Below are 19,377 nucleotides of genomic sequence, written 5' to 3' on the forward strand. Positions count from 1 at the left end.
TATCTTCACCCTAATTCTAGCTTTTTGGATTCTAGTCTCGGGACAAAGTCACAACAGATTTATCCATATCTCAAGTGATAGATCCCATAACAGAAAATCCTAGGCTTTGAAAAACAGCAAATATGAGAATTGAGAATTTTAAAAAATCCTTTATATGTATATTTTAATGTTTTATTTAAAAGACCGAGAGAAATTGAGATGAAAGGGGGAGACAGATACCTGCTGCCCTACTTCACCATTTACAAAACTTTCCTCCTGTAGGTGGGGAATAGAGACCTGAACCCAGGTTCCTGCACACAATAACATACACACTCACACTCAGTTGGAAGCACCACTGCCCAGCCCCAAGTCCTGATTTTTTTTTTGTCATCTCCAGGGTTGTTGTTGGGGCTCAGTGCCTGCACTTCAAATCCAACTGCTCTATTAACAGTTGCTGTTGAATAGAACAGAGAGACATTGAGAGGGGAGACAGAGAGGGAGAAAGACAGATACCTGCAGACCTGCTTCACCACCTGTGAAGCGACTTCCCTGCAGGTGGGGAGCTGGGGGCTCAAACCAGGATCCTTCCGCTAATCCTTACGCTTTGCGCCATGTGCGCTTAACCCACTGCACTACCACCTAACCCCCTATAAACACTAATTATTTCTCCCAAATCTCAATCTCCCGAAAAGTCATATCACTCATAATTAATATTATCTTCTGTTGCTGCCAAAGTTTTATGGTGCTGGGGTGGTGAGCATGTGTTACACCATTCCCAAGCCAACTTTTGGGGCAGACACCAGAGGATCACTCCACTATATGTGGTACTTCCCCAGTGCCATGATGCTCCCATGTCATACCAGGGGTCTTACACATGACAAAGCATGCACTCTTCTGGGTGAGTGATCTCCCAACTCTATTACTGCTATTTGAAGGTCAGCTTACTCCTACCCTGAAACATGAGACACAGAGTCCACCAGACTGCCCATTTCTGACAGTGTTTTTATTTTTCAAACTCAATCCCTATCCTTTGATTAGAAGGAAAATTCTGTCAGCCCCTGATAGTCCCTGCTGCAGGAGTCATATGTTCTGATATATACTGACTTTCACCTAAACTTGGAGAAAGTTTTAAGAGGTGTGTCCAGTGCTGTATACAACAGCCTCCCACTAGGACCCACCTATCACCCTGTGGAGGTCAAAGATCAAACCGCTAAAAAGACCCAAGAGGACAGGAGAGAACCAAGGTAGTTTTTTGGTTTTTTTGTTTTTAATACAGAATGATGGGGACAGATAACTTCACAATTCTAGCCATCTCATCATCCATGCTTAACTTCAGGAGATATTTTTGTCATCAGGCAAGCTGAGGCTTATGGACCTCTCCTTGTGGCTCTTCATAGTCTTCCCATGGTTTCAGCTGGGGGCCAGGGATCATCACCGTCTAAAAGAACAGGAAGTTCAGTTTTCTGCTATTCAAGCCCAGGTTTACCCAGGAAAGAGTCCCCTCACCACCCAGACATTCCCTCTGCAGATGCTTCATAACCTCTTGTCTCCACTAGGTAGAGTCAAACAGAAGTACTCCAGGATGCCTTGAACACAGCAAGTCACCTACCTTAAGAATGGGCTGTTTAGGGGGTGCCCATGAAGGGATAATTTTGCCATGCATTCTCCAGCTCCCATAGGGGTTTGTCAGGTGCTTTTCAAATACTATGTACTCCAGCACATCCTTTGGCACATCTTCTTGCCCGTACATCAACCGACCAAACCGGTCATATATGGCCAGAGTCTATAAGGATGAAAACAAATTGGCCCTGTGAGGCCTCAGAGTTCTTTTTTGGACACACCATTTGTGAGGTAGCTATAACAAGACATTCTAATGACTAGAAAACAATGATCTCAGAATTCTGAAACCAGAAAAACAAGATCAATTACTCACAGCTTACTCTTTGAGGATTTTTTGATTAGGGAGAAGGAGCTGGAAGGGAGTGAAGACCAGAAAGATGGAGGATGTGAGGGCAGTTTGGCTACAATACCTGTCTGACCCCACTGACCGGCCAGGGACTGTTCCCTTCTAGCCTGAAACAGGAGAAATAGAGCCCACCAGACTGTCCATCTCTAACAGTGTTTTATTTCAAACTCAATCCCTGTCCTTTGATTAGAAGGAAAATGACGCTCTGGCTCTTTCTCTCTTGCAATTGTGTTCATAAACAGGTATGTTATTTATTTATTTTAAGTATTTATTGAATGATTTGTTTTTTATGTTTTTAGTTATTATTGGACATAGGCACAGAGAAATTGAGAGTAGAGAGAGATAGAAAGGGAGAGAGACAGAGAGACACCTGCAGCCCTCCTTCAGCACTCGTGAAACTTTCCCCCTGCAGGTGACAACCAGGGGCTTGAACCTGGGTCCTTGTGCACCAGAGTGTGTGTGCTTAACCAGGTACGCCACTGCCTGGCCCCAATAAACAGGTTATTTTAAAAAGAAAAGGAAAAAAAGCTTGGAGGAACATAAACTGATGCCTCTACCTGCCGGGTATGCATGCGCACAGTGATCTGACCAAACATGTTGCCCTGGTTTAGCAGATGAGAACAGCGAATCTGAACCACCTGGGGCGGCTCTAAAGATTCCACAAAGCTCCACCGGACGGTCTTATATTTGATGTCCCAGACCATGTCCTGAGGGAAGAGGAGAAAACAAGTTCAATTGGGGTTTCCCTCCCTTCAGATTCCTTCCATACCAAAACTATTGCCAACTATGAAACATGCCCCACTAAATGCTTTCTTACAGCTATCTTCCCTCTCACCTTTCCAACTCTGACTTATCTACTAGTCAAGCTCACATTGTAACAACTCTTTTCATCTAAATCACAACTCGAGCCCTGCCTACCTCCAGAGGATTTTTCTCCAAGTCAGTGAACCTCACTCCAAACTATCACTTACCTCATACACCATCATTACCCCCATATACTTTCGTGATCTGTTAATTATTGCATGTTTTTCTGCTGACCACATTTTACTTTCCTTTCATGTTTTAGTAGTGAAGAGTGGGATTTTACAGGGCTAGAAAGGCAGAGCTGAACAATGGCACGCACAAGTCACCATGCACAAGGAACTGAGTTTAAGCCCCCAAGCCCTCATGAGTGGTAAAGCAGCGTTGCAGCTGTCTTTCTCTGACCCCTTCTATCTCCCTTTCCCCACTCAACTTCTCTCTGTCCTAATATATATATATTAAGCTTCTATTTAAAAAAAACAGGGCTAGAGAGGCTACACTGCATGGTCCAGGAGGTGGCGCAGTGGATAAGGCATTAGACTCTCAAACATGAGTTCCTGCATTCAATCGCTGGCAACACATATACCAAAGGGCTGTCTGATTCTTTCTCTCTCTCTCCTCCTTTCTCATTAATAAATAATTAAAATATCTACAAAAAGAGAGAGAAAGAGAGAGACTACACTGCTACAATTAGGTTAACTACTCTTGTCTGTAGGAAGATGAGTCTGAATAGATGGAAACTGAAGATCTTATTCTCCAATCTGTAACAACCACATAGCCCCTATTCCTAGGGGTCTCCCAAAGTACCACATAGTGATTCATAAAAGTTTATTAAATACTTTACTGTACAAAGTACAGTACGTGGGTACGTTCTAGTGTGACCCTTACTTGGACTTCAAGATCTATACTCTGGGGCCAGGTGGTGGCACACTTGCTTGAATTACCATGCACAAGGACCCAGGTTTAAGCCCCCAGGCCCCACCTGCAGGGAGAAAGTTTCACAAATAGTGAAGCATGTCTGTAGGTGTTTTTCTCTATCTCCCTACCATCTCAACTTCTCTCTGTTCTATCAAATAAAATAAAGTTTAAAAATAATATAAATAACAAAGATTAAAAATACTATGATTCATTTATTTAAAAAATAAATGGGGGGTTGGGCGGTGGCGCAGTGGGTTAAGTGCACGTGGTGCAACACGCAAGGACCGGTGTAAGGATCCCGGTTTGAACCCCCGGCTCCCCACCTGCAGGGGAGTCGCTTCACAGGCGGTGAGGCAGGTCTGCAGGTGTCTTTCTCTCCCCCTCTGTCTTCCCCTCCTCTCTCCATTTCTTTCTGTCCTATCCAACAACGAACAACATCAACAATGGTAATAATAATAACCACAACGAGGCTACAACAACAAGGGCAACAAAAGGGAGAAAAATGGCCTCCAGGAGCGGTGGATTCATGGTGCAGGCACCGAGCCAAGCAATAACCCTGGAGGGGGAAAAAAATCTTTTTTTTTTTCCCCCTCCAGGGTTATTGCTTTTGTTGTCCTTGTTTATTGTTGTTATTATTGTTGTTGTTATTACTATCATTTTTGTTCGATAGGACAAAGAGAAATGGAGAGAGGATGGGAAGACAGAGAAGGAGGAGACAAAAATAGACACCTGCAGACCTGTATCACTGCTTGTGAAGCAACCCCCCTGCAGGTGGGGAGCTGGGGGCTTGAACTGGGATCTTTACACCGATCCTTGCACTCTGCACAATGTGCACTTAATCCGCTGCGCTACCGCACAGCCCCATAGCAAACTGTTTCTAAGACTTACAAGTACTAAGGTGGTTAGCTTTGGGGAATGGTATAGTAGAGACAGAGAACTTCAGTAGTGGGTATGGTATAGAACACATTGTACACTATAATCTTAAAATATTGTAACAAATAAAAAACGGGGAAAAAGAAGCTTGTACTTGTGGGGGGAGAGTTCAGGTCCTGGAACATGATGGCAGAGGAGGACCTAGTGGGGACTGAGCTGTAATGTGGAAAACTGGGAAATGTTACACATGTATAAACTACTGTATTTTACTGTCAACTATAAACTATTAATCCCCCAATAAATAAAAAAAGAATCAGCTTGTACTTGTATGTATGTGTGTATTATCAGAACACTACACAGTTATTTATTTTAATATTTATTTGTTTATTCCCTTTTGTTGCCCTTCTTTTATTGTTGTAGTTATTGTTGTTATTGATGTCGTCGTTGTTGGACAAGTTAGAGAAATGGAGAGGAGAGGAAGACAGAGAGGGGGAGAAAAGGACACCTGCAGACCTGTGAAGTGACTCGTCTGCAGGTGGGGAGCCAGGGGTTCAAACTGGGATCTTTAACAGTCCTTGTGCTTTGCACCACCTACGCTTAAGCCTGACTCCCACAGTACACAGTTCTTATGGTGGTATGGGGGGATTGTTTGAACCTGAGCCGTTGGAGCCTCAGGCATGAGGAAGATAGCATCATGCCCAAAGGCCCCTTCATTTTTAACATTTTTTTTTTTGCCTCCAGGGTTATTTCTGGGGCTCAGTGACTGCACTACTAATCCACTGCGCCTGGAGACTATTTTTTCCCTTTTGTTGCCTTTGTTGTTTATTATTGTGGTTATTGCTGTCATTACTATTGGATAGGACAGAGCGAAATGCAGAGAGAAGGGAAAGATAGAGAAGGGGAGAGAAAGACAGACACCTGCAGACCTGCTTCACGCACCATGTACACTTATCCCACAGCACTACCACCCAGCTCCCGAAAAATAATCCTTCTTACTAAAGAAAATCAGGGGCCAGGTCCATGGCACACCCAGTTGAGTGCATACTTTCCCATGTGCAAGGACCTGGGCTCAGGCCCCAAGCCCCCATTTGTAGGGGGAAGCTTCATGAGCAGTGAGGCAGTGCTATTCTCTCTCCCTACCTCCCCCTTTCAACTTTTATCAGAAACAAAAGGAAAAAAAAAAAGAGATAATGTCTACCATCTGCCCACTCAGGCATCCCATGGTTCTTTTTTTTTTTTTAATTAAAATACTTATTTATTTATTTATTCCCTTTTGTTGCCGTCTTCTTGTTGTAGTTATTATTGTTGTCGTTGCTGTTGTTGGATAGGACAGAGCGAAATGGAGAGAGGAGGGGAAGACAGAGAGGAGGAGAGAAAGAAAGACACCTGCAGACCTGCTTCACCGCCTGTGAAGTGACTCCCCTGCAGGTGGGGAGCCGGGGGCTCGAACTGGGATCCTTATGCCGGTCCTTGCGCTTGCACCCCATGGTTCTAATGAGGATAAGAACCTACCGGGTAGCTGGGAAAATGACTCAACTGCCAGCGCACAGGACTTTAATGCCTGAGGTTCCTGGTTTGAGACCCAATGCCCCCACATGCGCTCAGTGGTGTTCTTTCTCTCTCCTTCAATGTGAAACTGTATCTAACATAACTTATATATATTTTTTATTATCTTTATTTTTTACTTATTGGATAGAGACAGCCAGAAACTGAGAGTGAGGGGGAGACAGAAAGGAAGAGAAACAGAGACATACCTGCAGACCTGTGTCACCATTCATGAAGCTTTTTCCCTACAGGTGGGGGCCAAGGGCTCGAACCCAGTAACATGTGCATCCAATCAGGTGTGCCACCACCCAGCCCCTCTAATAAAAAAAATCTTTTTTTTTTAAGAGAGAGAGAACCTACCGGAAAACAGTTTTCAGTAACCAAGGTATGAAGTCGGTCATGGTCTGAGCTAAAAAGTAAAGATATAAGTATCATTGACTCTTATTTCATGACACCCATATGAAAGTTCAAAATGGACAATTCATTCACCAATATATTCTGAGTAGCTGGGCAGTGGTGTAATCTGTTGACCATGTTCAAGGACCCAGGTTTGAGCTCCTAGTCCCCACCTGCAGGGGGGAAGCTTCACAAGCTGTGGAGCAGTCTGCAGGTGTCTCTTGCCCACTTTTTCTACCTTTCTTGCCCTATATCTATCTATCTATCTCTTTGTATCATCATAATCAAAAGTAATTATTGTGGTCCAGGAGCACTAGATATAGCACTGAATTCTCAAGCATGAGATCCCGTGTTCAATATCCGGCAGCACATGTACCAGAGTGAAGTCTGGTTCTTTCTCTCCTCCTATCTTTCTCATGAATACATAAATAAAATCTTTAAAAATATATATAATTATTTATAAAAATAATTTCTTCTGGTCAGGTAATTCACAAAGTCCTAAGGATACAAAACCAAACATAACTTTAAATATAATAGCATTAACAAAGTAAGGTTAGGGGAGTCGGGCTGTAGTACAGCCGGCTAAGCGCAGGTGGTGCAAAGCACAAGGACCCGCATGAGGATCCCGGTTGGAACCCCGGCTCCCCACCCGCAGGGGAGTCGCTTCACAGGCGGTGAAGCAGGTCTGCAGGTGTCAGTCTTTCTCTCCTCCTCTGTGTCTTCCCCTCCCTCTCTCCATTTCTCTCTGTCCTATCCAACAACAACAACAACAATAATAACTACAACAATAAAACAACAAGGGCAACAAAAGGGAAAAAATAAATAAAAAAAAACAAAACAACAAAAAAAAGTAAGGTTAGATTTCAATCTCAGAAGAGAGAAACTTCTCTGAAACTACCACAAACTCTCACAGGAACATAGGAGCTAACTTCTTGCTCTAACTTACTATGGAGAACAAAATCCAACACAAACAACTTTCAGAAGCTTGTCTCAGAGCTGGAGAGATAGGTCACTGAGTAGGACACGTGCATCAAAACCACATAGGTGGTGCTATGACACCCAGGGTAGCTGCAGTGCTGTGGTCTCTCTCTCTCTCTCCCTTTTTGAATAAAGCAGCCTTCTCTGGTTCAATCATGCGGTCACCACATGCAGAGGGGAAGTTACACAAATAGTGTAACAGATGTCTTTCATTCTCTGTTTCTCTCCCTATGTCTGACTCTCCCTCAAAAGAAAAGAAAAGAAAAAGAGGGTCGGGCGGTGGCGCAGTGGGTTAAGCGCATGTGGCGCAAAGCGTAGGGACCCGCGTAAGGATCCCGGTTCGAGCCCCCGGCTCCCCACCTGCAGGGGAGTCGCTTCACAGGCGGTGAAGCAGGTCTGCAGGTGTCTGTCTTTCTCTCCTCCTCTCTGTCTTCCCCTCCTCTCTCCATTTCTCTCTGTCCTATCCAACAACGAATTGTGTCAACAAGGGCAATAATAATAAACACAACGAAGCTACAACAAGGGCAACAAAAGGGGGGGGAAAATGGCCTCCAGGAGCGGTGGATTCATGGTGCAGGCACCGAGCCCAGCAATAACCCTGGAGGGGGAAAAAAAAAAAAAAAAGAAAAAGGTGGTCTGGGAGGTGGCACAACTCAAGCTTGAGGGCTTGAGTTTGATCCCTGGCAGCACATGTACCAGAGTGATGTCCGGTTCTTTCTCTCTCTCTCCTCCTATCTTTCTCATAAATAAAATATTTTAAAAAAAAAAGAGGAAAAGAAAAAAAAAAAAAGGACTGAAAGGAAAGAAAATAAAGAGAAAGAAAATAAAAGAAAATAAAGAGAAAGAAAATAAAAGAAAATAAAGAGAAAGAAAAAGAGGGTAGGGGTAGGTAGTAATGGTTATGCAAAGGGACTCTCATGCCTGAGGCACCAAAGTCTCAGATTCCATCTCCCACATCACCATAAACTAGAGTTGAGCTGTGGAATTGAACTGAGAGCCCAGAAGTAAGCCCCCACACCTACAGACAACTAATTATTGACAAGAGGACCCAAGTTATTAAATAGGTAAAGGATAGTCTCTTCAACAAATGGTGCTAGAAAAATTGGGTTGAAACCACTACACTTGACCCAGACACAAGTAAATTCCAAATGGATCAAGAACTTGGATGTTAGACCAGAAACTATCTATACTTAGAGGAAAATATTGGCATCTAAATTTTATAGGAATCTTTATAGTGATACAAATCCAATTACAAGAAAGAGTAAAACAAAAATAAACCAATGGAACCATTAAATTAAAAAGCTTCTGCAAATCAAAAGAAATCAGAACCCAAACAAAGAGACCCCGTACAGAATGGGAGATTTTTACATGGCATACATCAGACAAGAGGCTAATAATCAAAATATATAAAGAACTCACCAAACTCAGCAGCAAAAACAACAACAACAAAAAAATAATACACAAAGACCTGGGTTCAAGCCCCCGATCCCCACCTATAGGGGGAAATCTTCATGAGCAGTGATGTAGTGTGACGTGTGTGTGTGTGTGTGTGTGTGTGTGTGTGTGTGTGTGTGTGTCTATCTACTGCGTTTCCCTCTCAATGTCTCTCTTCTTGTCAAATAAAATAAGTTTAAAATACATATATAGTAAAAAAAGAAAAGATACATGCATCTCTGTTACTGTTTACAATAGTCACAATATAGAAACAACCTAAAGATCTATCAGTATATATACAATGTGGCAATAAATAAATAAATAGTTATAAAACAAAGTAGAAATAAAAATATCAGGTTTTGGGATTAGATACAATCTAATTTGTGGTACAGCATATGCCTTATATGTGTGAAGCTCTGGATGAAATCACTACATAAAATGGCAGAGTAGTGCTTTCTCTCTCTCAATAAAGGAGAAGAAAATGAAATTAAAAAACTAAACATCAGTGGTTCAGGCGGTGGCATAGTGGATAGTGTTGGGCTCTAACGCACGAGGTTCCAAATTTGATCCCAGCAGCACACATACCAGAATGATATTCTGGTTCTTTCTCTCTCTCTTTCCTCCTATACCTTTTGCTAGAAAAAAAATAATAATGGGGGCTGGGCGGTAGCACAGCAGGTTAAGCTCAAGGACTGGTGCAAGGATCCAGGTTCAAGCCCCCAGCTCCCCACCTGCAAGGGGAGTCGCTTCACAAGCAGTGAAGCAGCCTGCAGGTGTCTATCTAGATAATCTCTCCCCCTCTGTCTTCCCCTCCTCTCTTCATTTTTCTCTGTCCTATCCAACAATGACAGCAATAACAACAACAACGATAAAAAACAAGGGCAACAAAAGGGGAAAAATGGCCTCTGGGAGCAGTGGTTCGTAGTGCAGGCACTGAGCCCCAGCAATAACCATGGAGGCAATAATAATAATAAAAAGTAAATCAAAATCAAAATAAATCAATAAAGTCTTTTTAAAAAGACTAAAAGATATCATCTTAATTTTGGAAAAGGTGGAAAGGAAGAAAGAAAGGAAGCAAAAAAAGAGAAAGGAAGCATTAAAAAAAAAAAGTTTTAGGAGCCAGATGATGGTGTATCTGGTAGAGTGCATGTGTTATAATGTGCAACAGCACAGGTTCAAGCTCTAGACCCACCTAGAGGAGGTAAGTTTCACAAGTGCTGAAGCAGTGCTTTAGTGTTTTGTGGTACAGCATATGCCTTGTATGTGTGAGGCTATGGATTAAATCCTTACCCATAAAATGATACAGTGGTACTTTCTCTCTCAATAAAGGAAAAAATGAAATTAAAAAGTTAAACATGTATCTCCTTTTCTCTCCCTTTCTCTCTTCCTTCCCTCTCAATTTCTCAATTCAATTTTTTTTAAAAAAGGGCAGGTTTCAAAATGATAAAATCAATCACATGTAAAGTTTCACAACACACAAAATAACATGGCACTGTTTATACTAGCATATATATAGTAAAAGTATAAAAATCTAAATTAGACTGATATTTATTAGGCTGTCAGAAAAGTCATGAATATACCATAGCACTGCTCAGCTCTGGTTTATGGTGGTGTGGGGGATTGAACCTGAGACTTTGGAGCCCCAGGCATGAAAGTCTCTTTGCATAACCATTACACTGTCTACCCACCACCCTCATGATGTATTTTTCTATGCAAAAATGGATCGTGGCTTTTACAACTCTAGGATAGTAGAGATAGAAGTAGAAGAATGGGAAGAGCAGTCTAGGACATGACACAGAGGATAAAATGCCAGACTCTCAAATATGAGGTCCCAAGTTTAAATCAAGGCACTGAACACACCGGAGTAATATATATCTCTCTCACTAAAATAAGTGAAAGTACTTAAATATATACATAATGAATACTTACTTGTTTAGACAAAGATGAGCTTCAACGAAGATATCCTTGGCTTTTTCAGGAAAGTCTTTTATTTTAAAATTAGAATCATGTTCTTTTATTTTCTGTAATCTATAAAATCAAGCATGCGAATTATTTTTAAAGAAGACTTTTTTTTTAATATTTATTCCCTTTTGTTACCCTTGTTTTTTATAGTTGTAGTTATTATTGTTGTTATTTGATGTTGTCATTGTTGGATAGGACAGAGAGAAATGGAGAGAGGAGGGGAAGGCAGAGAGGGGGAGAGAAAGACAGACACCTGCAGACTTGCTTCACCTCTTATGAAGCGACTTCCCTGCAGGTGGGGAGCCGGGGGCTTGAACCAGGATCCTTAGCCGGTCCCTGCACTTTGCACTACCTGCACTTAACCCGCTGCGCTACCGCCAGACTCCCTAAAGAAGACTTTAGGGGGCAGGCGGTGGCGCACCGGTTAAGTACACATAGTACGAAGCGCAAGGATCTGCACAAAGACCCGTGTTTAAGCACCTCCCCGACCCCATTCCCTCCTCACCCCTCAGCAGGGATACTTCACAAGTGGTGGAGCAGCTATTTATCTTTCTCTCTCCCCTTCTATTTCCTCTCTCCTCTCAATTTCTTTCTGTCCTATCCAATAAAATGGAAAAAATGGCTGCCAGGAGCAGCGGATTTATAGTGCCCGTACTAAGTCCCAACAGCAACCTCAGAGAAAAAAAAAAAAAAGAAGAAAAGACTTTATTAGCAGGGGGCTGAATAAGGAAACTCTGGTGCCTCAGGTATAAGTCTTTTTATATAATTATTATGCTATATCCCTAGCCCTTCTAAGTACACATTCTTGCATGAGTTTTTTTACATAACTATTACACAATCTTCCCAACCTCTTTATACAATTTCCATAAACCTCAACTTACACTGTCTGCCTCTTTATTAAACAAGCGTTATTTCAATGTGCTAACTCCTATAAATTCAATCTTCTAACTACACTCAAATTATTCTAAAGAAAGATAAGACTTCTCATAATGAAACATCAGAGTTTTGGCATCAAAGAAGCATCCTGTAAACATTAAGAAAGAAAACACAGGGGCTGGGAAGTGGTGCATCTGGTTGAGTACACATGTTACAATCTGCAAGGAACAGGGGGCAAGCCCCCAGTCCCCACCTGCAAGAGGAAAGCTTTTTGAGTGGTGAAGTAGTGCTGCAGGTGTCTGTCTCTTTCCCCCTTCCCTCTCAATTTATAGTGTCTCTATTCATTAAAGATAATTTAAAAATTAAAACAAATAGCTTTCATACCAAGGCTCAAATACCAGAGCCACTGGGCTTAAGACAATTAAGCAGTGCTTTATTTTTTAATTTATTTTGCCTCCAGGGTTATTGCTGGGGCGGTGCCTGTACCACAAATCCACTGCCCCTGGAGGCCATTTTTTCCCCTTTTGTTGTCCTTGTTGTTTTATCATTGCTGTGGTTATTATTATTGTTGTTGTTAGTGATGTCATTGTTGTTGGATAGGACAGAGAGAAATCGAGAGAAGAGGGGAAGGCAGAGAGGGGGAGAGAAGGACAGATACCTGCAGACCTGCTTCACTACTTGTGAAATGACCCCCTGGAGGTGGGGAGCCGGGGACTCAAACCGGGATCCTTATACTGGTCCTTGCACTTCGCACCATGTGCGCTTAACCCACTGCTCTACCACCAGACCCCCTATTTATTTATTTTTACCAGAGTACCGCCAAACTCCAGCTAGTGGTGTAGTGGTGGTGATGGGGATTGTATCTGGGACCTCTAGTGTTTCATGTATGAAAGTCCGTTGTGGAAACCACTGTGCTATTTCTCCTAGTTAAGCAGTACTTTCAATTAAGAAAATAAAAGAAAACAAAAATTATATCAGCCTGGGAGATGGCACAGTAGATAAAGTATAAGACTCAAAGCATGACAACCTGGCTGAATCTCTGGCACCATATGTGCCAGACAGGCAGTCTGGTTCTTTCTCCCAGTTTTATTAACTATAGAGGAAAAAAAAAACTTTAAAAAAATGATTTCTAGTTCATAATTAAAAATAATCACTAGGAGAGGGCTCTGAACTCCAATTCCATCAGGACCCAGTGAGAGAAGAGCAAGAAAAAAAAACAAAAAACAAATCTACCCATGAAAGCTGATAAATCAGAAAATTATTAGTTTGATATTAATAAAAGTTGATATCTATAAATTTAAAAAATAAATACTACTGTTGTCTGGGAGGTGGCACAGTGGATGAAGCACTGGACTCTCAAGCACGAGGTCCTGAGTTCGATCCCCAACAACACATGTACCAGAGTCAAGTCTGGTTCTTTCTCTCCTCCTATCTTTCTCATTAATAAATAAATAAAATATTTAAATAAATATTTAAATAAATAAATAAATACTACTCATGGTCCAGGAGGTGGCACAGTGGATAAAGCATTGGACTCTCAAGCATGAGGTCGAGTTCAATCCTCGGCAGCACATGTACCAGAGTGATATCTGGTTCTTTCTCTTTCCTCCTATCTTCTCATAAATAAATACATAAATTCTTTAAAATAAATAAATACTACTTTAAAACTGAAATAAATGTCCAGAGGGGCTGAGCAGACAGCATAATAGTTATGGAAAAAGACTTTCACGCCTATGACTCTGAGGTCCCAGATCTAATCCTAACACTACTGGATGCCAGAAATAAGCAGTGCTCTGGTCTCTCTGCATGTTTATCTTTCTCTCTATTACCTCGTTCATAAAAAAATAAATAAAACGGGGGGTGGAGCCAAGATGACGGCTTGGAGACAAGACCTGGCATGAGTTCTGCAAGGATTCCATGATACCATGATGCCAGCCTGACTTCCCTAGGCGGACGACCCCACTATGTGTCCTGGAGCCCTGCCTCCCAAGACCCCGGCCCCACTAGGGATAGAGACAGGCTGGGAGTATGGATCAACCTGCCAATGTCCATATTCAGCAGGTAAGCAATTACAGAAGCCAGACCTTCCACCTTCTGCACCCCATAATGATCCTAGGCCCATACTCCCAGAGAGACAAAGAATAGGAAAGTTATCAAGGAAAGGGATTGGATATGGAGGTCTGGGGGTGGGCACTGTGTGGAAATGTACTCCATTTATCCTATAGCCTTATCAATATTTCCATTTTATAAATAAAAATTTAAAAAAACAGGGAGTTGGGCAGTAGTGCAGCGGGTTAAGCACATGTGGCACAAAACACAAGGAACAGCGTAAGGATCGTGATTCGAGCCCCTGGCTCCCCAGCTGCAGGGTAGTCGCTTCCCAAGTGGTGAAGCAGGTCTGCGGGTGTCTTTCTTTCTCTCCCCTTCTGTCTTCCCCTACTCTCTCCATTACTCTCTGTCCTATCCAACAATGCCGACAACAATAATAGCTAAAACAATTTAAAAAAAAAAAGGGCAACAAAAGGGAATATTTTTTTAAAAAATTTAAAAATATTTTAAAGTAAAAATATACTAATAATGACTAAAGGACTAGGCGGTGGTATACCTGGTTGAGTGCATGTTACAATGCACATGACCCATGCCAGGTTCTAGCCTTGATTCACACCTGCAAGGTGTGATAAATAGATGCTATTTCTCCTTTGCTCTTGTTAATAAAGTAATGTTTGCCTTAATATCATCTTTCTACTGTCTCAGATACTTACGCCAATTTTGATGCCACATTCTTCTTCAAACGTTCAGTTCTCTGTGCTAGTCCTTCCTTTGAAAGAGATGACAGTCGAGCATCACCCTCAGGAGGTACATAGGTATCAAAGACGTCAGCTGTGATGACAAGAAAAAAACTAGAAAAGAACTGAAAGATTGAGCTAAAGCCATCTTTTTAAAAATTACCTTTATTTATTTATTGGAAAAAGACAGCCAGAAATCAGGAGGGAAGGGGAGAGGGAGGAAGAGAGACAGAGAGACACCTATAGCCCTGCTTCACCACTTGCAAAGCTTTCCCCCTGCAGGTGTGGACCAGGGGCTTGAACCTTGGTCCTTGTGCATTGTAACGTGTGCTCAACCAGGTGTGCCACCACATGGCCCCCAAGTAAAAGTCATCTTAAGGTCATATAAAATTAGAAGGGCTCCTGGGTCAACGCCCATGTTCAGCGGGGAAGCAATTACAGAAGCCAGACCTTCCACCTTCTGCAACCCTCAATGACCCTGGGTCCATGCTCCCAGAGGGATAGAGAATAGGAAAGCTATCAGGGGAGAGGGTGGGAAAAAAAAAAAAAAAAGAAGGGCTCCTGGATATGAAAAGTGAACACAGGGGGCTGGTGGTGGTGCAACTGGTTGAATGCACATGTTATAATGCACAAGGACCAGGGTTCGAGCTCTTAGTCTCCACTTGCAGAGGGAAAGCTTTGCAAGTGGTGAAGTAGTGCTGCAGGTATTTGTCTCTCTCCTTCTCTATCATCCCCTTGCCTTTCAATTTCTGGTTGTCTCTATCCAATAAGTAAATAAAGATAAAAAGGGAGTCAGGCAGTAGCGTATATGGCGCAAAGCGCAAGGACGGGCATAAGGATCCCAGTTTGAGCCCCCAGATCCCCACCTGCAGGGGAGTCGCTTCACAAGTGGTGAAGCAGGTCTGCAGGTGTTTATCATTCTCTCCCCCTCTGTCTTCCCATCTCTCTCCATTTCTCTCTGTCCTATCCAACAACATCAGTAACAACAACAATAATAACTACAACAATAAAAAACAAGGACAACAAAAGAGAATAAATAAGTATTAAAAAAAAGAAAGAAAGAAAAAAAAGAAAGATAGAAAAATCTACAAGGATCCACATTCAATCCCCCGGTCCCCACTTGCAGGGAGAAAGCTTCACAAGTGGTGAAGCAGGGCTGCAGGTGTCTCTCTCCCTCTCTATCTCCTCTTCCCCTCTAAATTTCTCTCTGTCTCTATCCAATAATAAATAAAAAATCTTTTTAAGGGAGTTGGGCAGTAGCAAAGCAGGTTAAGCACAGGTGGCACAAAGAGCAAGAGCCTGCCTAAGGATACCAGTTCCTGCTCCAGCTCCCACCTGCAAGGGGTTGGCCACACAGGCGGTGAAGCAGGTCTGCAAGTGTCTTTCTCTCCCCCCTCTCTCCATTTCTCTCTGTTCTATCCAATAGTGATGACAACAATAACTACAACAATAAAACAAGGGCAACAAAAGGGAATATATTTTTTAAATCTTTTAAAAAAGAAAATAAAAAAATTTTAAAACTGGATATAAGACTAGTGAAATAGGCTTCCATATAGAAGGGGAATCAGGTTTTATTAGAAAAATAAAGTAAGCATTTAAATTTTCTTTCAGAACCTCAACTTCTTGTATAAATGCAACCCTTGCCTTCTATTGTGAAATATTGTGAAAATTCAAACAAAGATAACAGAATACAATGTATATAAAGTAAATCATTATTGAGATGAACTGATTTTATAATTTATTCTGTCAATCACTGTATAAATCATTCCATTTTCCAAAAGATATCTGGCAGAAGGGAACTACAACAGTCTCAGAAATACCATGCCTCACCTGTACATGCCAGATGTATGGGACGCTCCAAACGTTCAGGAGGAATGACTATCCCTGCTTTTCGGGCATACTCTAAAAACTCCTTTTCTGATTTGTATTTGGGTTCATAAGAAGGAGGTGTGAAACGTCTTTTAGTTCTCACTGGTACTACAGTCGTAGATGGAGCCACCAACACTGGCTGGAAAACAGGAAAAAGTTAGGTAACCTTAAAAAATATTTGTCTTGCGAGTCAGGCGGTAGCACAGCGGGTTAAGTGCAGGTGGCGCACAGCACAAGGACCGGCATAAGGAAGCAGGTCTGTAGGTGTCTATCTTTCTCTCCCCCTCTGTCTGCCCCTCCTCTCTCCATTTCTCTCTGTCCTATCTAACAATGACATCAATAACAACAACAATAATAACTACTACATCGATGAAATGCAAGGGCAACAAAAGGGAAAATAAATTTAAAAAATATTTGTCTTAAACTCTAAACAAAAGACAGAAGGCTCATTAAAGAATGAACGACTTATAGACACATATCACAGAGGAGAAAGTGTATTACTATCTTAATACTTATGAGCGTCTTAGTAGATTTACTAACACCATTCACTACTTTTTTTCTTTATCATTCAATACTTAATAAAGGCTTCCCTTTAATACTTTGCATAGTACAGTTACTATGTGAGTTCTCAAGGATGCTGTAATACCTCTCCAGCTGCTTCTCAGTAAGGAGAGGTTTTCAAAGAAACTTCTTCAGTTTGATGAAGAATTTAAAAACGATTCCAAAACTGAAACATGCAAATTGCTACTAAAAGAGTCCAAGAAAAGTCCCTTTCTTGGCTCTTCTTCCATTTACTCAGATTACAATTTGCTCATTCCATTGGTAAACTCGTAAACCTTATTCTATCGTTCTAGTTCCTAAATGATTAAAAAGGTTCTTTTGTTTTCCTCCAGGGTTACCGCTGGGGCTCAGTGCCTACACTATGAATTCACTGTTCCTGGCGGCCTTTTTTCTCCCCCATTGTTGAGTTGCTACTGTTGTTGTGTTGCTGCTATTGTTGTTGGATAGGACAGAGAAAAATTGAGAGAGGAGGGGAAGACAGAGGACAGAAAAAGATAGACATCTACATATATGGGCTTCACTGCTTGTGAAGCCACCCCCCTGCAGGTGAGGAGCCAGGGGCTGAACCCCGATCTTTGTGCGTCACACTATGTGCACTTAACCCTCTGTGCTACCGCCTGGCCTCCAACAGGTCTTTCAAGGTACTTATCTCCCCTGTAACAACATCGATTAAGTGATATTTAAGTTGGGGGGAGTGTAATCTTTCTGTACGAAGAGGTTTGTCCAGGTGAATACAGTAAGAACACTGGGCCCATTTCTTTCCAACTACTGTTCAACTGAGGATACTTAAGAAAATTAAGAGGAAATGAGACCACCATCCAAATCATTTTTTTATTCCCCTCCTTAACACTTCTCCCTCCAAGCTGACCCAGATCAATATGAAGCAACTTAATCCCCAAGTTTTGCTCTCCCTCACGGTCCTACTCAGGCTCACGCTCTGCCAAGTTCAGTAACTGGGATCCATTCGTCTCAACCTCTTAACCAGACTACATTTGGCTCGCATAGTTCAAGTTCACCAAAGACAACTGCAAAGCGAGCATTTCCCTCCTCCAGTTCCTAGAGTCCTACTCACGCAGTCCCTACCTACCTGTCGAAACCACCATCCCAAAGCCCTAGATAAGCAAGAGAAACCCCGCGGCATGGGGGCTGCCATCTTGTAAACGCAAAGGCCGCTGGGATGGGAACTAGGAGTGGAAAGGGGGGGAGGGGGAAAGGAGAAAAGGCGCATAGGGCGGAGCTTGCTGGGGTGTGGAATTTACATGGCGCGCGCCCTTCACTGAAGTGTGAACGAACGCGAACGCGCACGTGTGCGTTGGGGTGAGGTGGATTGGAGAGAAAAAGGGCTGCGCGTGCGTAGTAAGACGGCGTTGGGGGTAGGGTAGAACTCAAGACCGTCACGCGCCAAGCGGAGAATCCTGGAGCACAGGCTGCGCCTGCGCACTAGACTTTCTGGCCGCTGGCTTTTGGACATGTATGCACTTTGTTTCTATTCTCTAAAGGAAGAAAAAGTGCTTCACAAAGCAAGTTTAGTGGTTATTCGGATCTCCAGAAGTGTAGAAGGCAATTTTGGGGACTGGGTGGTGGCGCATCTTTTTGAGAGCATATGTTGCAATGCTCACGGACTCAAGTTCAAGCCTCCAGTCCCCATCTGCAGGGAGAAAGCTTCCCGAGTGGTGAAGCAGGGCTGCAGGTGTCTGTCTCTCCCGCTCTCTACCATCCCCTTCCCACTCTATTTCTAGTTGTCTCTATCCAATAAACATGGATCATAAAATTAAAAAAAAAATTATTCATGGGTCTGTATCTGACTTCACTAGGCAGTGTTATAAATCTTAAACCTGATCCCTAGTTTTCCTACGCAGTGTGAAGAAAATCCTTTATTATTAGCAAGTTAAGGGAATTAAAAACTGCTATATTTGGGGGGGCGGGTAATAGTGCAGCAGGTTAAGGCACATGGCCCAAAATGCAAGGATAGGTGTAAGGATCCCGGTTTGAGCCCCTGGCTCCCCACACGCAGGGGGGTCGCTTCACAAGCGATGAAGCAGGTCTGCAGGTGTCTTTCTCTTCCCCTCTCTGTCTTTCCCTCCTCTCTCCATTTCTGTCTGTCCTATCCAACAGCAATGGCAATAATAACATTAAAAACAAGGGTAACAACATGGAAAAAATGGCCTCCAGGAGCAGTAGTACAAGCACCAAGCCCCAGCTTAGAGGCAAAAAACAAACAAACAAAACCAACCTCCTATGTTTATGGAAGCAAGACACAGTGGACAAAACACTTCTCATCTGTCATTTTGGGAAAGACAGGAATTTACTTTTAGCAAATAATAGCTTATACTTACAAATTATTCATCAGGTGTTAAGCAGTTTTATACACAGTAACTAAATTCTAACCACGAAGGTGAGGTAATAATTTGTTTACATACAAATTTAATGCTA

At 42.4% G+C, this 19,377-nt stretch overlaps 1 protein-coding gene across 1 annotated transcript; it reads right to left on the bottom strand.

Annotated features, from left to right (window-relative positions):
* Positions 1 to 1,219: 1,219 nt before the first annotated feature.
* Positions 1,220 to 18,183, bottom strand: MRPL45 (mitochondrial ribosomal protein L45). Its single transcript, XM_060203619.1, has 8 exons — positions 18,032 to 18,183; positions 16,345 to 16,522; positions 14,491 to 14,608; positions 10,820 to 10,918; positions 6,443 to 6,491; positions 2,503 to 2,652; positions 1,589 to 1,762; positions 1,220 to 1,417 (listed from the first exon to the last, which is right to left on the bottom strand). The coding sequence occupies exons 1-8, from the start codon at positions 18,170 to 18,172 to the stop codon at positions 1,331 to 1,333; spliced, it is 996 nt and encodes a 331-aa protein (XP_060059602.1). The 5' UTR covers positions 18,173 to 18,183; the 3' UTR covers positions 1,220 to 1,330.
* Positions 18,184 to 19,377: the final 1,194 nt, after the last annotated feature.

This window comes from Erinaceus europaeus, chromosome 12, assembly GCF_950295315.1.
Source record: "Erinaceus europaeus chromosome 12, mEriEur2.1, whole genome shotgun sequence".
Classification (NCBI taxonomy): Eukaryota; Metazoa; Chordata; class Mammalia; order Eulipotyphla; family Erinaceidae; genus Erinaceus; species Erinaceus europaeus.